The 24,551-nt window shown below is 27.1% G+C and overlaps 1 protein-coding gene across 2 annotated transcripts in view; it reads left to right on the top strand.

Moving 5' to 3' along the window:
- LOC100200150 (chromatin assembly factor 1 subunit B) overlaps nt 1-21,244 on the top strand; it is a 38,520-nt gene extending 17,276 nt beyond the window's left edge. Inside the window, exons 4-16 of one of the 2 annotated variants that reach the window (XM_065793615.1) lie at nt 3,100-3,126; nt 4,175-4,283; nt 4,378-4,481; nt 4,619-4,715; nt 5,190-5,274; nt 10,584-10,686; nt 14,368-14,437; nt 14,577-14,702; nt 18,685-18,810; nt 19,411-19,622; nt 19,790-19,978; nt 20,059-20,598; nt 21,051-21,244. In XM_065793615.1, coding sequence (XP_065649687.1) covers nt 3,100-3,126; nt 4,175-4,283; nt 4,378-4,481; nt 4,619-4,715; nt 5,190-5,274; nt 10,584-10,686; nt 14,368-14,437; nt 14,577-14,702; nt 18,685-18,810; nt 19,411-19,622; nt 19,790-19,978; nt 20,059-20,598; nt 21,051-21,217 — 1,955 coding nt within the window. In that variant the 3' untranslated portion in view covers nt 21,218-21,244. The remainder of the gene's footprint in view (nt 1-3,099; nt 3,127-4,174; nt 4,284-4,377; nt 4,482-4,618; nt 4,716-5,189; nt 5,275-10,583; nt 10,687-14,367; nt 14,438-14,576; nt 14,703-18,684; nt 18,811-19,410; nt 19,623-19,789; nt 19,979-20,058; nt 20,599-21,050) is intronic. The other variant, XM_065793616.1, reaches the window with a different exon arrangement.
- Nucleotides 21,245-24,551: the final 3,307 nt, after the last annotated feature.

Genomic DNA, 24,551 nt, shown 5'->3' on the forward strand with positions numbered 1-24,551 from the left:
GTATTGAATTTCGATAATGTTGCTTAAATAAGTTGGGATGTAAAGTTCCCAAAAGAACTCGTTTTAGATTTTAGATTCTGAAAGTCACAAAATCACTTTTTATTTTAAATCTTTGAAGCCCAGGAGCTCCGCAAATGTTGAGAGGCTTATGGATTACTTAGAGAAAAAATCAGAACATTTAGGATACAGGAACTTATTAATTTTGAACTCAGAGTGCTTGTAAAGTAAAACCATCAACTCAGGAATTCCAGGCTAAAAATATCAAGATCAAAGATAATCCGTCTTAACTGTTCACTTATATAGTCTATTAGTTTTTCAACATTTTTGGAACTCCCAGACACCAGGTTTATTTGTGTCATTATGTACTCAGCATATAAATTTTTGTAGATGTATGTGAATTTTTGTTATTGTGTAAACTAAGTGTGATTAGATGGTCAAGTTTATTTAAGATATGTTTGAGTGTTCTGAAGTAGCTTTAAAAAACTTGCATCTTTGATTTAGTTTTTTGGTTGTAAAGGTGAAGATAACTGTACTTAAGTTAAATTGGCTAAGGTAATGAGCATGTTACGCAGATATAACCATAGATTTAAATTGATCTGCCAAATATTCGAAGTTGTTTCAAAAGATATTTGTGAGATGGTTTTTTAATATAAGGTAGACTATTGTTTGTCAAATTTGAAACATGTGTTTTAGTTGATGTCAGAGTATTTGTATGAGTTTACCACTTCAAGAGTTTTGTCTTCTAATCTTATGACTGATTGTTTTTTAGGCCAAAAACGCTTCCTTCTATTACCCTCAATATATCTTTCTATTCAGTAGACTTATTGTTGTATATATTATTTTGAAGATTTATTTTATGATTTGTTTAATGCAATTTTTATAATGTATTTGTTGACACAATGATTAAAGGTTACAATTAGTTGAAGATATATATTTTGAGTGAAGAAAATTTGGCTTAATGAAAGGTAATAAATCTAGTTTTCTAATGTCTTGCTAAACAACATTTGGGAGTTTGCACCAATTTCAGTATCTAAGGTTAAACTAAAGATTGGGTTTGATGGATGACATGCATGTGACCATATGCAATTCTCATCAATGGCATAATAATATCTGCTTTTTGTGCTTAGATTTTTTCCAGGTGGTAATCAGTTGAATCATATTATTGGCTAAGGAGTTATGCTGGTTGAAAAGACCAGGCTTATATTTGTTTATGCGTCTCAGTTAAAACATTTTAAAACAATGTCCGCGAATGCATATCTATATCCTCTATAGTGTGTGTGTATATATATATATATATATATATATATATATATATATATATATATATATATATATATATATATATATATATATATATATATATATATATATATATATATATATATTTATATATATATATATATATATATACATATATATATATATATATATATATTTATATATATATATATATATATATATATTTATATATATATATATATATATATATACATATATATATATATATATATATATATATATATATATATATATATATATATATATATATATATATATATATATATATATATATATATATATATTTATATAAGAAAATATATATTTTTTGAAAAAACAGAGCGTTTTATACTTAAATTTTAGAAAAAACAACTTTTAATGGAACTTAAAATTTCATGCCTATCGGCAATCATCAGCCATGAAGTACAAAATCAAAAATATAAAAAACCGTTTAAAAATTACAAACTATGGTAGAATGAGTTCTGACGTTATATTACAAGAAGACATAATGGAAAACTAATCTCTGCTATCAAATAATGAAAGAAGAAATTTATTTTTGTGTCTGCATTTAGAGACTAATTCGCCTCTTGTAATTGAGAAATTTGTAAGCTTTGTTTAAATGAGAAATTCGAAATAATATTTTACAAAGGAAACAATCAGCTAAACCAAAGAGGCGAATTAGTCTCTAAATGCAGACACAAAAATAAATTTCTCCTTTCATTATTTGATAGCAGAGATTAGTTTTCCATTATGTCTTCTTGTACTATAACATCATAGCTCATTCTACCATAGTTTGTAATTTTTAAACGGTTTTTTATATTTTTGATTTTGTACTTCATGGGTGATGATTGCCGATAGGCATGAAACTTTAAGTCCCATTAAAAGTTGTTTTTTCTAAAATTTAAATATATGTTTATATATATATATATATATATATATATATATATATATATATATATATATATATATATATATATATATATATATATATAAATAAAAAGTTTGAAAGAAAAATTATTGTATTTCCAAGAAAAGAAACCTAGTTAATCCGAATTAGCATTTCATAAAATCTTTTGCAAAGAAGATGTTATTTGGGAAAAAACAAGAACATTAAAGGTAGAAAATAAAAAGTTTGAAAGGAAAACTAAGGAAGCACTAAAAATACAAAATAACATGATCATTTTGCTCTGTGCAAAATGGCAGGATTAATCTTGATCTCTTTTTGTTGATGCTCCTCTGATGTTGATGCATCCGCATATTATGTAAGGCCAATATGTCAAAACTATGTTTTGGATGCCATTTTTTAAATTTAAAAGCAAAAGAAGCCATTCAACCGCTGATGTCAATAGTAACAATTTTATATAAACTATAACAGTTAAAAATTATTGTAATATTTAATAAGCTGATGATGCTGGTATCCATAACCCAGCAAAAATTTCTTAAATAATAAAGTTACTAATATCAAGATAAACTGTATTTCTTGATGTTTTAAACTTTATATATATATACACATAATTTATTTTGGGGAAAACCCACCTCTGCAGTTTCCCCAAGTTAAAATTTATTTTTGCAACATCAGATAGAAAGGAGGTGTGACCTTCCTATTAAATGCTAATTGTGATGCTCTGTGATGAGACTGTAAGGACTTCTTAGGGCACCCAAATAAAATTAAAAAAAAAATTATATATATTGTTGTTAAGTACTGTCTTCTCTTATCCTATTTACAATTTAAACTGTTAACAGAACAATATTTATAATTGGTAGTTTAAATATATTACACAGATTTTAAACACCTATAAAGTTAAAACTTTTTTTACTTAGGATTGCTTCTTGCTTCTGCTGGTGATGGTATGTTTCACATCTTTATTATTATAGTTATAACAGTAAAACTTTTGTCATAAAAATATTTATATTTTGTCAATGTTTGTAATACTAATAATTATGTTATAGTTATATAGTTTATTATGTTTATACCTTTTTTTAATGTGTCAGTAGTACTTTAAAAACCCTGCAACTAAGAAAAAAAAAATTAGAGTTATCTTAAAAATTAGAAATAATTGAATAATGTTAGAAATCAAATTTAAAAATAATTTAATAACTTTTTAAAAAAACTTTATTATTTGTTGATCATTATTTAAATATAATAAAAAATAGCATAAAGTAATTGAATAACTTATAAATTTTTTTTATTAATAATTTAAGAAGAGAAATAATTGAAACCAAAACTTATAATGCATATATCAGACTCTAAAATAATGTTTCTGGGCAAATTTCATAGTTAGCTCCTTTGTGGTGATGAAGGTAACTCACCTGGAAGTAAAAAATTTATATAAAGCTTTATTTTAATGTGTCTTAAAGTAAGAAGAAACATAAACATTGATAGCTATACTATTTAATTTCCCAGTATCTTTCAAATTGCAATGTTATTAAAAAATATTGATCTGCAAATTGGGTTAAAGCCAGAAAGATATCTGCTTTTAATTGCTCCAAAAATTGCATAATATTAAGTTTATGAAAGAAAGTATTTTCAAATATCATGGGTTTAAGTTAAGTGAACAGAGGTGCAGTGTTTGTTTGGTATATTTTATTTAAAATAAGTATTTTTAAATGCAAAGGGATTAACTTTTATAAAATGCAATTATAAAAGGAATTAAGAGTTTCAATAAGTTTTGACCAATTTAATTTTAAAAGGAAGCAGTTTACAAAATTATTTTTATATGTAATATAATATTTTAAATATATATATATATATATATATATATATATATATATATATTACAAGGTATATTTTTAAGTAAACAAGAAATTTGAATACTAATGAACAGAAGTTAATGTTATTTTAAAAAATGTCTTCAATAGTGTTGTTTTACTTCTTATAAATTTGCTGCTTTTTAAGACGGTGCGATTATACTTTGGAAGCTAAATGTCAACGAAAAACCATCTTCATCATTTGGCAAAGAAGAAGATGAAGATAAAGAATCATGGAATGTTTATAAAATGCTGAGGTCAGAATTCATCGATACTTGCCTTGCTTTCAATTTAGTTTTTATTGATTTTGATTGTCAAATTTTGTAGCTTTGTGAAATATTTTTTGTTCAGAGGTCATGTTGAGGATATTTATGATTTAGCATGGTCTCCAGACAGCTCTCAGCTAATTACTGGGTCTGTTGATAATAGTGCAATTATTTGGGATGCAAACAAAGGTAAGATTATGACACAAGATATGTGTCACAATGAGAGTGAATAAAGTTATAAAATAAATGATAATGAGATAAATTAATAAAGGTTCGTTATTATATCTATGTTATAAAGGTTTTATATAAAAATTTCTATTTTGCAGGTCAAAGTTTAAAAGTTCTTTCTGACCACAAACACTATATTCAAGGTGTTTGCTGGGATCCTCGGGGGTCATATTTAGTTACTCATTCTAGTGACAGGTAAGTTGTACTACAGAATGCATTTCTCTTTTCTTCAAAAAGTTCAAATTCGGAAAACATTTTATGTACATATATATATGAACCTATCATTTTGAAAAGGACACAAGTCCAAAACATTTATATATATATATATATATATATATATATATATATATATATATATATATATATATATATATATATATATATATATATATATATATAAATTAGTAGAAAATCACTTAAAATTTTTTTTTTTTTCTAAAGTGATTTTCTATTAATTTATAATTGCTGTGTTCTTTTAAGAACATTGAGCACTCTGTTTTGTAGAATACATTTTAAAGTTGTTTAAATGTATATATATATATATATATATATATATATATATATATATATATATATATATATATATATATATATATATATATATATATATATATATATATATATATATTTGATTATTGCACAATAAAAGATAAAATGTTTTATTTTTAGAACATGTCGCGTATATACAGCCACTAATCCTCGATGTGTACATAATATAAGCAAAAATAATATGTCTTACATGATAGATGGTCAAGTATAATGTTTACCTGCTTTTTTTGTATTGTTAATTTTTGTTTATTCAAAATAGAAGTAAATATATTAGATGTGCATTATCATAATTTTATTATTGTATTACATTGCAAGTTAATCTTATTGTGTGAGTTTTCGGAAATTTCTATTTTAAACTCCTAAAAATAATGCTTGTCAAGTTGGCTAGCACATCAGCTTTTAAATCAAGGTAATGTTTAAAAATGTTGCATAAAATAAATAAGCAGAACAAGTCTCTAAATTGGGTTATAATTGGCCCATAAATATATTAACTCTATCAGTTAATTTCATAAAATGAATATTGAGTTAAAAGCTTAACAAGGGAAAAAAGCACAAACAATTGGTTATAAAATTATGAGTGTGTAAAAATTTCCACTTCTATCTACTTCAAAACTTCTACAAACAACATCCATGTGATGTTTAAAATAAATTTCAATTTCCCATATACTTTATGTCTCTTAGTTGCAAAAACTGGTGGAACAGGTGCAAAATACTTTACAAATGTTGAATACTTCTTGAAAACTCTTAAGGGTTGATAGAAGCTATTAAATTTTAAGTTTGTATTATATTCTTTATATACTTTTTTGATATTAGACTGATATTTTATGCAAGTTTGAGAATTATGCTGCTGATTCATTATTATACATATAATATGGCTGCTGCTGTTTCTGTAACTAATTTAACATATCCTTCGTCACTTTTTTGACAATTAATATGAACAAAACATATAGACATGAACAAGAAAAATGGAATGAGGTTCTTCTATTAATGTGAAATGTTCTTCATTGATTATGTCTTTACTGCTAGTCCCTAATGCACACTGAGTTTTATCTTTTGGCCTATCAAAGAAAATGAATTTTGGGCCTACTGAGCACAAAGCTAACTTTGCTTTGTGTAATAATGTAGTTCTAAGCAATTGTCTTTGGCACCTTAACTCAGTTAGAATTTTTGCTTTTCTATCATGTTTTTTTATAATTCTGCAATCTGAAAATGTTGCAGTAACAACTGCAGATCTAGCAGCATCAGATACACCATATCTATCACATTCTTTAGCAAATGTTGGAAACTTTATAATAGTTCTGCCAGATTCACTATCTAATTCACAGAAATCTCACAACTGATCATCGTAGACATCGAATTAATCTTAAATTATTGTGTAAAGATTCTACTTTCTGGTGCACCCTTTTCATTGTGACAGTTGGAATGCCAGATTTAAACTGAATGTTGGTAACATTCAGTTCCCAACTGTTTGTTAGTGGGAACTACCAAGTCAAGCACAACTAAAAAGTTGAAATTTAACAAAAGAATAGTGTTGCATGACTTCCTTTAAAGTTCACGAGAAGATGTTCACATTCAATGTCATAAACAGGTCAAGTCAGCTGTGTTCTTGTAACAGCCATAGTTTGCCACAGAAATCAAAATATTTTAAATTTTCTAAATATAAACTTAGTTTTATTCAATTTGCAAAACAGAGTTTTAGTTATAGATTTAAATTCAATGAACCATATACAGATGGATTATTTAGTATATATATACGGGTGTTGGTAAACTTTATAATATAATAATCTTTATATACTAATAAATAGTGAATTTTTCTACAATTCATTTTAAAATAAATAAATAATAATTTTAAAATGTGCTAGTTAGAATCACTACAATTTATATAGTAAATAGTAAATTACTAAGTAATTTAATAACGATAAAAAAAAGCCTAAAAATGCATAAAATAAATAAAAAATGATATTATTTAGTGCTAGTTAGAATTGCTGCAAAAAAAATGCAATATAATTAGAAAAATAGTTAAAAACCACATTTAATTACTTGTTCACTAAATAGATAATTAGAAAGTGGTTGATAAATCCAGTAATAGTTATTCTTCGGAAAGCGTTTCAAAATTTATAATCAAATTAATAATTAAATACCAATAAAAAGCCTAAAAATGCACAATATAAGTCCTCCAATATAATTTGATGATGTTAAAAAAACCCTGAAAATGCGCAAATATGGAGCAATAAGGTCCTTGAGGTCTTTTTTTAAAGGCTTTTAGCAACAAATGAAGATCAACAATGGTTTGATTTTTTTTTTCTATTCAATTTTATCGTCCGCGAGTAACAATTTACACTTTTCAGAGTTAAATTTTACAACCAAATTACTAATTAAATAATTATAAAAAGCATAAAAATGCACAAATATGGTGATTTAAGGCCGCCTGGAGGCAAAGAAAAACGCTATAGAAATCCAAAATAATTTTTCCCATCTTCTTTGTATTATCGCGGAGCAACAATTTATCACAATTCAAACTTTTTAAAATGATCTACCCTAATATAGATGTTTCCTGCTACCTTCTTTCAGTGTTTAAATGGGTTCTTTTGAATAAAGATCTTCAAAATATCATGTGCCAAAAATAAAGTTGACTAAAAAAGATTTATATACTGGAATTATATACTTCTTTATTTAGTTGGCTTAAACATAATCTTTGCTTAAAAAAAATATCAATGTTAGGTATGGATTATGGTATAGAAGAGAAAGGAAATGTTATAAAGGCATAAGAATGTTTTTAGTGTTTTGATTATTTAAACTGCATCGTGGGTACTTTGTCAATATCCCTAGGTGCGTCTTCAGACTTATTTATGTTTATAGCAATTTATGAGTTAAATAAAAAAAATGAAATTTTTTATTTTTAACATCTTCACTTCCAACAAGGCTGCAAGCAACCAGTATTAGAGTTAAAAGTTAGTAGAGTAAGATAATGATTGACAGACGACTTAAAAGATTGCAAATTATATAAATCAGGAAAGCAAGATGAAGGAAGCAAGTTGTAAAGAACTGATGTTCGAGGAAAAAAACTAGTTGAATAAGAGTTTTTGGAGCACTTAGGAGCAGTCACAGTAAAGGATGAGACTTAATTGAATGACAAGTAACACGGGAATGAATTTTAGTAGATGGCACAAGGACGCTAGCTCTTTAGAGCAGTGCTCATTATAGTATTTGTAGAAAAGAGAAAGAGAAGCAACATTACGACAATGTGATAATGGTTGGAGTTTGGATGCAAGAGCAAGTCCAACTATGTTTACAATGAGTTTTTACACTTTGTCTATAAGAGAAAGGGCATCATTAGAAGATCCATCTCCGAATATGGTAACAGTATTCTATACAACGCCGGATTTGAGATCGGAGAGAAAGTGAATAGAATCCGGAGTAAGAAGTGTCAAGCTCATATAAGAGATGCAACCTAGCGAATGCTAATTTTTCAACAGATTTGATATACGGTTTCCAAGAAAGATTGGAAGTAAGAGTTAATCCTAGAAGATGAAGGGTAGATAACTCATCGAGTACAATAAATATAGTTCATAAATATAGGAAGATCTAAATTATTGCAATAATGATCGGCTGAAAAAAATTGAGTTTTATCTGAATTAAAGTTCACCAGCCACTGTGAGCCCCATGCTGAAGCAGAAGTGAGATCCTTTTCAAGCTCAAATGCCAAGCAATCAGAGAGTGTTGGTTTTTTATCAGGACAAGGATAAATGGTAGTATCATCAGCAAACAATGCCACTTTAGATGTGAGAATATCTGGAAGATCGTTAATGTAAATTAAAAGAGTATAGGGCCAAGGATTGATGGCCTTAACCTCTCCACCTTTATCTAATGATAAATGATAAAACCATATTAGCATAGCATGATAAAACCTATTGGTTATTACTGTTAGCAAATCAGCTGTAGAACGAGAAGATTAAAATCCATATTGATGGTCAGAAAGTAAGTTATTAGATTCAAGATGAAAGATTAAGTGTTTGTTAATTAAAGATTCAATAACCTTGCTTATGATAGGAAGAAGACTAATGTAGCAGTAGTTAGACAAATTGGATCACTCTCCAGATTTTTTGAAAATAGGGATAACAGATGCCCTTTTCCAACAGACTGGAAAACAAGGCTCTGATAAGCACTTGTTAAATAGTTTTAAAAGTATAGACGACAGCTCTGGAGAACACTTCTGCAAGACTATAACAGGTATATTGTCTGGACCACAAGCTGTAGAAGAGTCTAAGCAGGAAATCACTTTAGATATAGAAGCTGGATTAATAGGAATGTCAAGCAATTGTTCAAACTGTTTGACAACTAACTCAGGTAAAATGCAACTAGTGGAATCAAGAGATGATATTGATGAAAAGTTCTTAACAAACAATTCAGCTTTGTTTTAAGGTGAGGTGACATAGTCTGAACCATACAAGAGAGGTGGAATATCGGATTTGCCATTATTATTGATACTATTAAAGATTCTCCAGAAGTCACAAGAGCCTAATATTTGTGATAAAATACAAGATTTCATGAGCTGAGAATAGCGGGCTTTGACAACAGACAAAACCTTTTTACAATGGTTCCTAGCAGTAATAAACAGAGTCTGTTTTCTGGAGAATTGTTTTGCTGATAGATATGGAAGTAATGGTTTCAATTGGAAATTGCAGTAGCGCAATGTTAGGAAAACCATGGAGAAGAGTGAGGCTTGACCTGGAATCATCAAGAGGGAATAAAAGATTCTAGCCAACCTGAATCCACGAAGTTATGTAAGAAGCACATTTGTCAGCAGAAAGAGGAAAGATTTCTACTCAAGGGCCATCATGAAGAAAATCACAGAAAAAGTCCCAGTCACCTTTAAGGTAGTTGTAAGAGGTACGGGATTCAGATGATGAATCAGAATGAGATAATAGTTTTAGAGAGATCAAACTGTGATCAGAAGCATCTAAAGGTGAATGTGGAGAAACTGAGCACTGACTAGGATCAGAAAGAAGACACAAGTTGAGTAGAGAAGGTAAATGATTCGGGTTGTTTGGAAAGCTAGTTGGAAAGATATAATTGAAAAAACCAAAGATAAAAGTATTGAAAAATATAATGTCTTATTTAAAGTTGAGTGTTTGAAATTTTTTTAAATACTAACTGTTGAGTTCAGTTACTGTAGAGTTATAACTAGTTACTAGAATGTTATGCAGAAATATTGTTCATTGTTTAATTATACAAAGTAGCTTTTTTTTAATATAAATCTATAAGTTGTATGCATAATATACAATTGTTATTTTTATAAAATTGTAAATTAAAATATATTTTATTTTATATATTATTTATGTTGAATGTTTTATTAAGACTGAGTTCAAGCTGAGTTCAAAGACAATTGTTCAACCAATTAACATTGACACTCAACTTACCGAAAATTAATTTTTCCAGAACTGTTTTTTCATATATGATTATATTCTGTTATTGTTTTGTATTTTGTTTTTGTAATTATATTTCTTTTTTTAGCTGGTTAAATGCAAATATACACGTATGTTTATGGATGAAACAATGCAATCATTTTTTAGAAGATGCTCATACTCTACAGATGGATCGTTTTTATTTCTTCCAGGTTATTTTTTGTTTAAAATTAAAAATAATAATCATTTACATCATGCAGTAATATTGATATTGATGTAATCACAAGAAAAAGATGTGAATGTTTAACATGTTACAAAAGCACTATGCTAATATAATTAGCAGAAATATTTTTAATAGAAATTTTAAAAGGGTTTGAAAAAAAGTTAGTTTTTTTGGACTTTTTAGTTATTAGGCTCCAAAAATGTTTAGAAATTTCTAAATTTATTGATCAAACTTAAGAAGTCCTGCAGTCCAGAGTGTTGGGATGTTAGGTTTCATGAGTATTAAAATCTTAAACTTTATACTTTTTGGAATTCAGATTTTGTTCTTTATAGTTTTTTACTTTTATTTTTTGTTTACTTTTTTTGATTTTAAAGTTTTCAGGAAAAGTTGTTAGCCATTTTAAACTTATTGTTAAATTTTTTAAATAAACATTTATTTAAAAAAATAAGAAACAAACCTTTTGCTTTAACTTGACATCTCATAAATTATTTTGAGCCTTAATCATTTTTTGAAATATTTCTTTATTAAAATATTTTATAGAGTTGTTTAGACAAATAAAAATAAGTTTATAGTTGTTTGTTTTATGTAAGACATAACTATCAAGAGCATTGCAGTGTTTTTTTTAATAATTTTAATGAGTAAGAAATGATAGCTTGCTTCAACAGTGATCATGGTAGTATTTGTAACAAATGGACAAGAAATGATAGCTTGCTTCAACAGTGATCATGGTAGTATTTGTAACAAATGAACAAGAAATGATAGCTTGCTTCAACAGTGATCATGGTAGTAGTTGTAACAAAGAGAAAGAGATGCAATCTTTGACAATGAACAGATGCTTCAGCTTGGCACCTTGAGACAGTCCAACAACATTAACAATTTGTTTTGGGGTCTTGTCTAAAGGAGTTAAAAGAACCATTTCTAATATGATAGTTTGTAATATGACTAATTATTTTTAACAGTTTCTGCAATGGATTAGATATATGGTTTCTATGAAGTTATCCAAAAAAGTATAAATTTACTCAGTAAGTTAATTGAGATCTATCCCAAGTTTTAAGATATCAATAAAATTGTAATAATTTATGTAATAATATTAACAACTAAGACTTTGTTTGGTTTAAAACTCACTAGACATTGCAAGCTGTTGCAGGTGAGAAATCACTTTTTTTTTTTTTCGGTGCGTTTCTTAGTTACCTATACTGTTTCCATCTAATCAGATTTATACTTTACTATTTCCATTTAATGCATCTTTAAGTTACCATAATTTCTTTCAAGTTATGCAATCCTAAATTTCAGAACGCAAATAAATCAATAGGAATTTAAACTAAGAAATAGTATTAAAGACCACCAGTGTTTGCAAAAAATAATTATGAGAGAGCTGTTTAGAATTTTAAAAATTGAACAAAAAGTGCACAGAGGAAATGGATTTGATGACATGTAAATACTCAAAAATTTAGAACAGGAATAATAAATAAAGTAATTGATCAAGCAAGGTAATCAAAACATTGCAATCAGAGACAAGAATAGAAAAGGAAAGAGTAGAAATGAGTTCTTACAATGGCCATTAGTAAACTTGGCTATTAGAAAAAATAAGCTTGTCAAAATTTCTTGAACAAATATTCTTGTCTCCACATAGGCTAAAGAATGTCTGCAATTGTCTGTACCATAGTAACATGCTCTTAATTCTAGAATGTTTGCATAATCAAAATCTTTTCCCTATACTATAATCTGTATAAGAATTTGTTTGCAACATCAACATGGTATTAATCATTTTCAACAAACAAAAATTTTTGCCTGAGAAAAGAAGGAGAGAGGTTAATTTTAAAAAAATGTATAATTGTGACAGTGTGTATGTACTGGGCATGTTAAGGAAAAGACTGCAAAAGCTGAAATTTCATTTTTTTATTAAGCATATCAATCCAAAGTTGATAATCTAAGATAAACTGTTTTTTATACTGAGTCGAGAAATACTTGATTTCATAGAGATAGTAATAAACTTGAATATCTATTTGCTATAAGTGACATCACATTTTCATCAATGTTTAATGTAGATAAAATAAAGATGTTTATATCATTTTTTTGTCTTATTCAACAAATAAGCAATAATTTTAACTAATTAATTTATTCTTTATTTCATTTTTTTTAATTTCTTTGTGATTAGTTTGTGATTACTTAACTTTTTGAAATATCAAGAAATGAATAAAGAAATATTACTGAAGTAGATTTATACTTGGTGTAGTTAAGGCGATTTAAAACATTAAAGCATCTGTATGATATTTTGCCGACCACAACATATTTCTGTTAAATAATCGGGTCTGTGAATTATGAAAAGATGAAAAAATTAAAATGATAAAAAATTTTAAATTTTGCTGTTACAGAAAACAAAAATATTTGTTGCAATAAAAACCCAAGCCAAAGATTCTTTTAATAGGTTTTTTTGTTTACAATTAGCATTAAGCAAAGTGTATAATTTATTGTGATTAGACTCTAGTTTTAATGTGTATAATTTATTGTTCTCTGTAGTTGACTCTTTAATACTAAGCTCAGTTACAATAAAAGCTGTTGGCAGGTCCTTTTAAATAAGTTACAATTTAAGTAATAAGCAACATATTTCAGTAAGTTATTCCAGTAATTTGTTTTAGTAATTTGTTCCAGTATTATGTTACAGTAATTTCTTTAAATCCAGTAATATCTTGCAGTAAATTTAGGTTAGGTCAGGGTTAGGAGCATCATACCCTGCTACTAGTAATAGTGCAACCTGCCTCTTGCCTTGCTGTCTCGTAGAATTTGTTTGTTTGGACAAAGGTTAGGAGAAGTTAGCTCTAACTTAATACATCCTTTGGGGTATGTTTTGGAGTCCTTTGTTATGACTTAGAGTTGTTTAGCAAGAATTATACAACATTTTTATTGCTTAAAAAGGAGCAGCTACAATTTTTTTTGCTTATGAAGGAGCAACTACATTTTTATTGCATATGAAGAAGAACAAGGAAAAACTGAGCTTGTGCTCAGTTTCTCCTTGTTCTCCTTTTGGTGGTGAAGTTATCTGTAACAGCTTAGGGCTTGCTGTGGATGATGAGTTTTAACCCAAATAAAACTCAAGCAAGCTATCATCACTTGATCTATCAATCAAACTCTTGTTTGACTAATAAAAGTCTATCCTTTTACATAACTGTTCCTTCATGCTCAAAAAACATTTATTCATCTAGTTATTTCCTTTAACATTGGTGCTTTGGAATTCTCTACTTTCTTCATGACTCTTGCAGTTTACAGTTTTTTCAAGTCTTCTGTCAACTGCTTTCTTGTTCTTTAACTTTTTTGTTTTCTGTTAAGTAATTAGTAGTTGCTTAGCAGCTTTGTCGGAAGTAAATTTGTTTAAATAATAGTAATAACAATATTAACCTTTAATATTTTAATGCTTTTACTGAAATTTATGACCACACAAACAACTAATACTTGTTATTCTGTTATAAATGTTATGTGTTAAGTCTTTAAATACAAGAATGTATGAAACATGTTGTTACTTTTAGAGTAATTTTTCCTGCTAATTTATGCTAATTTATATAGACTTTGATATGTTTATCACTATTGTAGAATATTAAAATTTTGTTGTAATGAAAATTTATTTGTAGAAAATAAAAACATTAATATATCTTTAATTTTAATCATTTTTCAGCTGGTTTATGCGATGGAAATGATAAGCCAAGGATGACTACTTATATTTTTTCCCGTGAATGTTACAGCAAGTATATAACATTTTTTTTTTAAATTTAAATCTTTTTATATTAAGCTGTTTATTAAATTATTTATATATAAATAAATTTATAAGTACAAAAGTCTTTATATTTATTAAATTATGAAGTTTTAAAATATTAAATGTTTTAGACCTTTACGACACCTTCCTGGTCCAAAGAAAGCTACATTGGCTGTAAAGTGTTCACCTGTTGTTTATGAACTGATAGTGGACAAAGAAAACATTAATCCTTCAAATGAAAATGATGAGTTTTTAGGGTCAGAATATATTTATATAAAATATACAATCGGTAGAGTAAAACTGGGTCAAACGGCACACCATATCATTCTGCACACTGATCGAAATTATCAAATAAAAACTAAACCGATATGGCTATTAAAAAAATAAAACTAGATTCAAATACAGAACTATCTCCTCTATTCGAATTGATAAAATTTTATGCCGATTTAACTCCATTTTTTTCTTTTTTTTATACAACTTTAATGGGGCGTCAAAATTTTTTAGCGCTTGAACCGAAACTGATATAAAAATAATTTTAGCACTATCTTGCTGGAAATTTAATTTTAATTCTGATAGTATAATTCTTTTGCAGCTGGAACAAAAAGTTAAATAAAAAATCAAAAAAGTAAAAAAAAACTCTTTTTTCTGATAAAACTGCACACTCGATTAATTACTGAGTTTAGTTTTTCGCAAGTGACTAAGCGCCTATCTTCATCTAATTAACTTAGTGTTAATTACGGTTTAATTAAAAATGAACTATAATGTTATTTGCTAATATAATCATCTCTTACTCATTAAAAACCAATTATTATATTATTTCTCAATATAATTATCACTCACTCAATTCAATTTAACTCACTCACTTTAACATGTCAACTAAAAAATAAAAGCATACAAGGAAGATGATATACCAGCCGCATTAACTGATATGAAAGAAAATAAAACATCAATGAGAAAAGCTGCATTCAAACATAGCGTTCCAGTCTCAATGCTCAAAAATTGCAAATATAACAACAACAAAGGCTTCCATGGCTCAGGTACAACAAGGTACTCTCAAATGAAACAGAAAGATTGATGGTGCATGCGTTCCATTTACTTGGTGACTAAGTTTATGGTTTAACCTGAAATGAAATCCTAGAATTTGTATATGGCTACCTTAAACGCGAAGATCAATTGCACTTATTCAAAAATGGCAAGCCTGGTAAAGACTGGTTTTATGCTTTTATGAAGAGATGGTCAAAAGAAATTTCAACAAGTAAAGCAGATAACTTAACATCTAAATAGCTGCTTCTTGTATGCCAGAAATAATTGATCGTTATTTTGAATGTGTCACCAAGCATTATCAGCAAACTGGTATAACTTTTAGGTCGCATATTTGGAATTGTGATGAAACAGGTTTTTCGGGTGATCAAGGCAAAGCAGCCATAGTGTGTTGAAAAGGGACAAGATGTGCATTTAAATTTACTGGCAACAATAAAAAAATTCTTAATACTGTAAACAAATGCTGCAACACTGATGAGCATTTTGCACCATCATTTATGATATACAAAGCCAAAAGAAACTTTTGTCCTTTCTGGGCAAAAGGTGGTTAGTTGGCACCAAATATTCAATTTCAAAATCAGGTTGGATGGAGTATGATACGTTTATTGATTGGCTGAAAGAAGTATTTATACCCAAACTGAGCAAATTGGTGGTATTCATATTTTAGTATTAGATGGGCATACAACTCACATATCTTTGGAAGCGGTATTGCTGTGCAAAAAAACACAATATAATCTTGATTTGTCTACCAGAGCATCTTGACATATTCTACAACCATCGGATAGAGGTGTCTATTGTCATATCAAAAAGCATGGAAAGAAATTCTTACAAAGTATTACAAAGACTCAAAATGTAAGAATTTAGATAAACAAAATTTTCCACCATTGCTCAAAGTGCTGTACAAGAATGGTAAACGCTTGCATGTGATCGCTGATTTCCTGTTCACTGGCTTATTTCCACTTAATAAAAACAACATAAATCATAAGGCATTAGCAATCACACAAACATTTAATCCACTTTCATCAACTTTAGCAGCCTCCGCAGTACCTTCACCATCTTGCTCAGACACAGCTTCATCATCTTCAACAGCTGCCACAGCACCTACTCCAACCACACACCGATTACCATCTTTCTCAACTACACCAGCTTCAAGTTTTGATAGGTATCAAGCATGTGTTGAGCGTTGCAAAAACAGTATCGAGATAGAGTTAAAGCAGTTTTTTTAAGCCAGAAATCAATCGCATGTTAAGAAATCGAAGCTGTGTAACATGTCAAAGCTTGGCAGAAAATGTATTATCAAAGAAAATGTGATCGAGTTCCTCAAACATAAAGAAAAAGCAACAAAGGAAACCGTGAAAGTTGCTAAGCTTAACACATAGCGTAGACTCTCTATGCCAAGTACTCAAATGCCTGAGCATAACAATGCTGAGCAACTTCAGTAAAACAATAATGAAGAACAAGTACCGGCAGCCAAACGATTAAAAGTTGTAAAATGTAAAAAGTGTAGAGTACAGTTACACACAGAAATGTTGCAATGCAAGAATTCAATGTGTCGGGAACAGTTGTGCAAAAAAACATGTTTACCAAAGAAATATGTAGTTGGAACTAAATTTTTTTGTTGCAAAAAATGTAAAAACTTTAATGTTGTTTTTTAAATATAAGTTGTGTTAAAAAAAAGAATAAAAAAAAAGTTAGAATTTAAAAAATACAAGGTTTTCTCAAGTGTGCGGTTTTATCAGACTGTTGCCTAAAACCACACAAATTTTTTTTCTTTACATTTAATATTTTTGATAGTTTTATTATCATTTTTTTAACATATATTTATATTATCTTATGTAGTTTTTTTTATTACCTATCCAATAAAAAAAATAAAAATAAAAAAATAAAAGGAAAAATAAAAAAGTTATTTAATTTTTATTGATAAGTGTGCGGTTTGACCCAGTTTTACTCTATAGAAGAAGTTTCATTTAAATTTTATGTTTAAAAGCAAGGTTAAAAAAATATTCCCAAATTTTAGATTTATATTTTAAGATAAATTTTTTGTCATAAATTTTATTTTTGTTAGTCGAACAATATATTAGCATGAAATACTTTTTTTACTAGATACTTATGTGGTTAATAATATATTCGCATGAAATACTTCTAGATACTTAAATAAGTTAAAAGATTTTAGTACCTAACTACTTTCTCATAGATACAGTTCGTTCTCATAGACTTAAAAGTTGTTACTAGTAACTTCTTTTTTCAGCCATTTTACCTCTTATTTACTGATAAACAAGTTGAAAAAATTAGGTAATGGTTTTGAACCAGGCTGATTTTATTTTTTTTGTAACATTTTTCATATCTCTAAGATAGACAGTAGCAGACAGGTGTAAATATAAAAAGATGTCATGTATAAATGGATTCTTTATTTTTGTATTTTGTGCGCATTCTTAAATCCCAATTCAGAGGTTTTCTAATTGCAACTTTGAGTGATTTACATTTTAATTTACTTAAAACTATTACCCATTTTATGAACTATTTTTTGAGATTTCTAACAGATTTTAAAATTAAATCATAATTATGTTCTGAATAAAAGGTTTTTTTTAAAGAAATGAAGAAATAAAAAAATAAAGTTGTTTTGAGCCATTCTAAATGTTTTTCATATTTAGATTATATTAGCCCAAGCCCTCAGACCCAGTCGCTCAGATGATGTATGCTATTTTTACTATATATTTTTATTATAAAGGAATGTAAATGTTATAATTTTATCTCTTTTGTTCAATCTGTTTTATTGTGCTAGATTGCATAGACCAGAATCTTGTTTGAATGTTAAAATTATTAAAATTTAACATAATGTTATTTCTAGTGCCCCAAATGAGTTGAATCATCTGCAAAATAATTAAGTTACCTCCTTTGTAATTTTTTGAAAGAATTTCTTTTTGTTAAACTTCGTTTTTTGGTTCTAATAATTCAATGCATGTAATAAGAGAAGAGATCATTAATGATAAATTTCCACATCAAACGTGTAATGCTCTTAGATAATGTTTTTTTTGCCTGGCTAGAATTTTCCTGGCTTTTTTTGACTAATTTTTTTCTTGAAAGAAATCCTTATTGAAGTCAATATCTTGTTAAAAGGGGTACCCTGCTACCAGTGGGTTATCTCAATAATAACAAAAAAAAATAAACATGATAATAAAAATTTTTGGTTTATTTTAGTCTACCTTATCGCATGGTTTTTGCAGTTGCAAGTTTAGATTCTGTTACATTCTATGACACTCAGCATCAATATCCTATTGGTTTTTGTGCTAACATGCATTATGCTTCTCTTACAGATCTTGCTTGGTATGCATTTTGCTTCTATAATTTTTGAAAATTTATTATTATTATTTTTGTTTATTATTTTTTATTATTTGTTAATTTTTTTTTTTTTATTATTTGTTAATAATGTTGTTACTAAAATATTTAACAATCAATCGGATATCTATTTGCATAACTCTTGATTTATGGAAGTTATACCAAATTTATCTCTCTTGAAAAATATCAAAATAATGAGTCAATAATGTCACTTTTTACTCTGTTGAGAGAAAATAAATTATTAATACATAAACATTTTGTTAAACCTTAATTATTGAGACACTAAAAAAGCATTTATTTATTTATAAATATTGCAACAGGGTACAACTTTAGTTAAATTTACAATGGCGACTAACAATAGGATTTCTGAAATAATTAAACTGCTTTAATATAAATAAATTTTTTGATAAAAGGTAGTAAAAGGTTATTTTTAAGCGAATTTATACAGATAACTAAGATAACTAAGATGCCTCTCAAAGAACACTAACTTTGCTGTAAACATTTATTAGAATTGAACATTCGCAAAGCTTGTAAATCACTGGCTAAAGGTACTCTAAGAAAAATATGTATGTGAGTTATTTGTTGTAGGTCTTCTGATGGCAAATTATTGGTAGTGTCTTCTACAGATGGTTATTGTTCTTTTATAAAATTTAATGAAGGAGAACTCGGAATACCTATTAAATACAATCCTATTGAGTATCAAATTAATAAAGCAGAAATAAAAAACTCAGCTAAAAAGAAAAAAGAAAAACAAGCTGATGGAATAAAACCTGAAAAGAAAAATCCGGAATTAACAGAAAGTAAGATTTGTAATAATATTTAATTTAAAAGTAACTTCAATTTAAACCAATATTTTAATAATGATGGTTTGACGGATATTAATTATATCACTTTTAGTGTGTTAAACTGATTCTTACTGCAGCTACAACATGAAATTTGTTAAATTTGTTACATTTATTTTTGTTAGAAAAAGATTTAAAAGAAAAAGTAAAAATTGACCGTAACCAAACAACAATTGACAAGCTGTTCGTTACTCCTATCAAAAAGCGCAAACGATTAAGCAATTCTGAAGAGAAATCCAAAATGAATTCTGCAACTGTAATTGGGCAAAGCCCAATTTCGGTGGACATCTCATCAACTGCGGTTTTTGAAAAATGTACACGTTTTTCTAATTAATTGCAATGTATTAATTCATTTCTCACGTATTTTGAAATAGAAGTTTTTTGATTATAATAGGTTTGTCTGAAAGTAATCATTTTGGGAGTGCACAATTTGAAACTTCTCTGCTAGTTAATAAAATAGCGAACTCAGAAGTCTCAAGTCCGTCAAGAACTTCAAAATTACCAGTGACGTTAAATCTTCCTTGTTGCGAAAAAATCTCTGGCGACTTAATAAAAAAAACAGTTAATTCCAATGAGTTAAATCAAAACGAGTCTAATTGTACTAAAATAATATCACTTCCCGCAAATCAAAATACAAATAAACCTCCTAAACGAGTAAATGTAACCACATTGCAAACCTTTACATCAACGGAATTACCAGAACCAGAGCAGTCCCCTAAACAAAGACAATCAAATTTGCCTATATCAAATGCTTTTTCACCAAAACACCCAAAACGTGTTAAAGTTACAACGATTTGCACATATAACGTACCAGAACATATTGCTGATAGTACTGTCAAAAATGATAAATCAGAGAGTTTAAAAATAAATGGGTGTTATCCAACTACTGGACCATCCGAACATTCAGTTTCTCGTAAATCTAGCAACGATATTGGTAAGTTATAAAAAAAGTCTATTTAAATTTCCTTTTTACTTGTTGAACCATACTCCCTAAATTATATTCAAATATTCAAAATTAACAATATAGCAATCGTTAACTAAGTGAACCATACCTTAGAGATATTTTCTTTAGCAAAGGATTAAATTTCCCAATATAATAAAGAATAGCTTTTTATTTTTGGGCACCCCAGTACCAGGAAGTAAGGTACAACATCATTATCGTTTTCCGGATATATCCGGAATTCCAGATATTTCTCTAAACTTTTACTTGTTTCAGATATTGTAAAAGTTTTCCGTAAATACAAATTTAAATATGTATATTTGCTATATATATGTTTTTGAACTTTTTCATTGATTACCCATAGAAAAAAGAAAAGTTTCAAAATAATTATCATTAGTTTAGAATTAGACAAATATGATAAAAATAAATTCGAATTTATTTTACAGACTTGAAAGTTGCTTCTGGATTAGTTACAGACTTGAATGTTAAACAAAGTTCGAACATTAAATCAAACAGTGCCTCCAATGAACTTGCAGAAAAACAAAACTTTGAAAAAACACTAGCAAATGATACCACAGCACTAAAAGAGAATAGTGTTATTGTATTAGATTAGATAAGGTGCTTTATAAACTTTTTTTAATTATTTTTTTTTGTGCCCGCGCATAATTGATACGGTTAGATTTTATAAATGTGATGTGTCTAAGTTGTATCTGATTAGGTATCTATTTTAAAATGCCGGTTATGTTTTTATTGTATCGATCGTTCAATCTATTTTTTGATTAAAAAATGAAGTACTTGTTTATAATATTAAATCAAGCTAAATAAAGCCAAATGTTGCGTTTATGTACTGGTTGTTATAAACAACATGCCTAATTAATTACCAATAATAAACCCATTAGTTGTAGAAACAAAAAGAAAACGCCATAATAGAATCTTTTTAGAAATCAAGGAAGTAAGTTGAAAGGGTGTGCAATGAAGTGTTTTAATTTTGTTTCAATAAGTTATTATAAACCTTAGTTTTAATATTTGGTTTAATTTTTTTTTGTTTTTTTTGTTTTATTATTAAACTCTGATTTATAAAAAAAAAATTCTGAAAAAAGTTAGATGCTGTCTCGTCTATTTTATATTAAAAAAATAATATCGAAAAAGTATAAATAAATATTGGCAATATAATAGCAATTGAAATATTAAGTGAGAAAAATGATTGATTTTGATATAAACCAAATCAATACAAAAAATAAGTTTTTTTTAATAATTTTTAATTTATAATTTTTACTGTTTGTTTCGTCTACGACAATTGTTTTTCTTTAAAGAGATTTAATTATATCAAATTCCTCAGGAACATGTTTTCAGTATTCCAGCTAGTTCTTTGGCAAGTGCTTTTAAAATTATTTTGAAATTTGTTAATAAGATTTGAATTATATATCTTTTTCAAATTATTACAAATCTTTTCAGATAAATTTTTTAAATATATTTTTTTCAATAAAGAAGATATGTGTTTTAGTAATTACGCGATTTCTGTTTTATTATAAAAGATTGCTTAAATCCTTTAGTAATCCATGGAACTGATAGTTCTATTTGTATTTGGTTCAAGGGAAAAATCCAACGAACGAAATAAAGCAAAAAATGTTTTTAATCTTCGCAACCGGTCTCGAAAACCTTATTATATAACCTTACTTTTTTGGAACACATGCAGCCGTGAAGGCCGTAAAAAACAAATTCATCAACCAAGGGATATAAATTTAGATATAAAAATTTTTAACATCAAAATAATCTTTATAAGAAATAGCAATTTATAAACATAAATTATAAAAATAAATATAAAAAAAATTAAACATAGCATAATAAAAGTTAAACATAACAAAATATTTTTATAAAAATAACAAATTATAAACAAAATTAGACTACAAATCAAACTAAACGTAACATAATTTGGTCTTGCAATATGGTCTTGTCGTCGAGTACCACTAAGAAATAATCTTGTTAATATTTACTAGTTAAAAAATAAGTTAACGAAGTAAGAAACTTAAATTATTCCGTTACAAATACAAGATACATTATTACATATTACTGTTGTTAATGATACATGTATAGTTTTTATAAATTAATGGTTAAATAGAGGGTAAAAAGAAAGATCACTCAAAAAAATATCAAAAGTATATTGTTACATCTTCGATTGTAAAAATGAGTTCTTTAAGCTTTTGTTTAAAAGAAAAGTAGTTACTTTGATGAATAAAATCCTTAGTAAAATTTTTTTTAACTATTCTATTTCATAAGAATGGTTCGCAAAAATTAATACAAAATTTAAAAAGATTTGTTTGAAAAATGGGCTGTTTAATAAAATTATCATCAAAATGTATTTATTATTATCTTTCGATGAATACAAATTATGGAAAGAAATAGGGGATGAATTGGTTTAACATTTAAACATAAAACAAAGAATATTAAAAATGTTAAGCTCATATATTAAAATTTCAAATAATAAAGGCTTGAGTATAACGGTCTATAAAGTATATGAGACGTGCTACATGATTCTGCTGACAATAAAGAGGTTTAAGTTGATTTTTCTTTGTACTACTCCAAGCAATGTTTACATAGTTTATGAGACAATGAATGATCGAGTGATATAATTCTACTAAAGTATGTTTATTCAAAACATTTGCTGCTTTGTACAATATTCCTATATTTTTTGAAATTTTACTTGATAAGTTTTTAATGTGACTTTTCCATGTAAGATTTTCATCTATACAAACACCTAGAAAGTTGGTTGCTGTTACTTGTTTAATTTGTATATTGTCAATAACAAGATGAGGCATGTTAATTAGCAGTTTATGTTTTTTGATAAGAGGATGGAAAAGAATCCATTTAGTTTTATCAATGTTAAGAGATAATTTGTTAGTCTTAAACCAGTCAGATATCAGATTAACTCTATGTTCACGTAATGAAATAGAGTAGGAGTGCTTTTGTGTGACATAAATGAGTGTCATCAGCAAACATAATTGTAATTAAATCCGAGGCTTTGTTTAGATCATTAATATAAATAAGGAAAAGAAGAGGTCCTAATATGGATCCTTGACGAACTCCATATATTATTATTATTTTTTTCTTTTTTTCTTTTCTTTAATATTTTGCCGTTTAAAAATATTACAATAACCAATTATATTTTACAATTTTTACATTAGTAACGACAGGACTTCTAGAAGATCATGTGGATCTTGTCATGAAGCCCTTTACAATATATGGTTAATTTTTGATCAAAATACTGTCTTAAGTGAAATAATAATAATAATACAACTTTATGCAAAAACATGTAAAAACCAAGATAAAATTTTAAAAAGCCAAGATTAAAAAATAAATAAAATATACAAAATAGAACAACAACGAACAAACAAACAAACAAAACAAAAAAAACAATTAAAAATAAATCAAAATATTTTCAATTAAAAATATAATTCTTTTAAGTTTTTGTTTGAATGAAGCAAAAGTCAGTTGGGTAGAAAAATCAAAATTTGGTAAGACTATTTTGTTCCAGAGATAAGGACCTCGATAAGAAACAAAAAACTGGTCTTTGCTTTTATGGCAAAAAGGGGCAGTAAGAGTGTTATTAATTCGAAGATTATATTTGTTTTTAGGTTTCATACAATAAAGATTTTGTAATACGTTTGGCAACAAATTTTCTCTACATTTAAACATGAAACATAAAATGTTAAAGACATTTTTTTGATATACATTTAAAATATTCATTTCTTTAAAAAGTTGTATATATACATATAATATTTAACAATAATATATCAGTTGTTATAATATTTATTTAGAAGGATCTTTTATAATAATACCATCAGCTAAGTTTTGTGCTACCCAAGTTTAATAGTTTATTAACAGATTTGCCCCGGTCATCACAAATTTTCTATAAAAAAAAAAAAAATGATATTCTCATAATTTTTTTA

This window comes from Hydra vulgaris, chromosome 03 (genome assembly GCF_038396675.1).
Source record: "Hydra vulgaris chromosome 03, alternate assembly HydraT2T_AEP".
In the NCBI taxonomy this organism is placed as follows: domain Eukaryota; kingdom Metazoa; phylum Cnidaria; class Hydrozoa; order Anthoathecata; family Hydridae; genus Hydra; species Hydra vulgaris.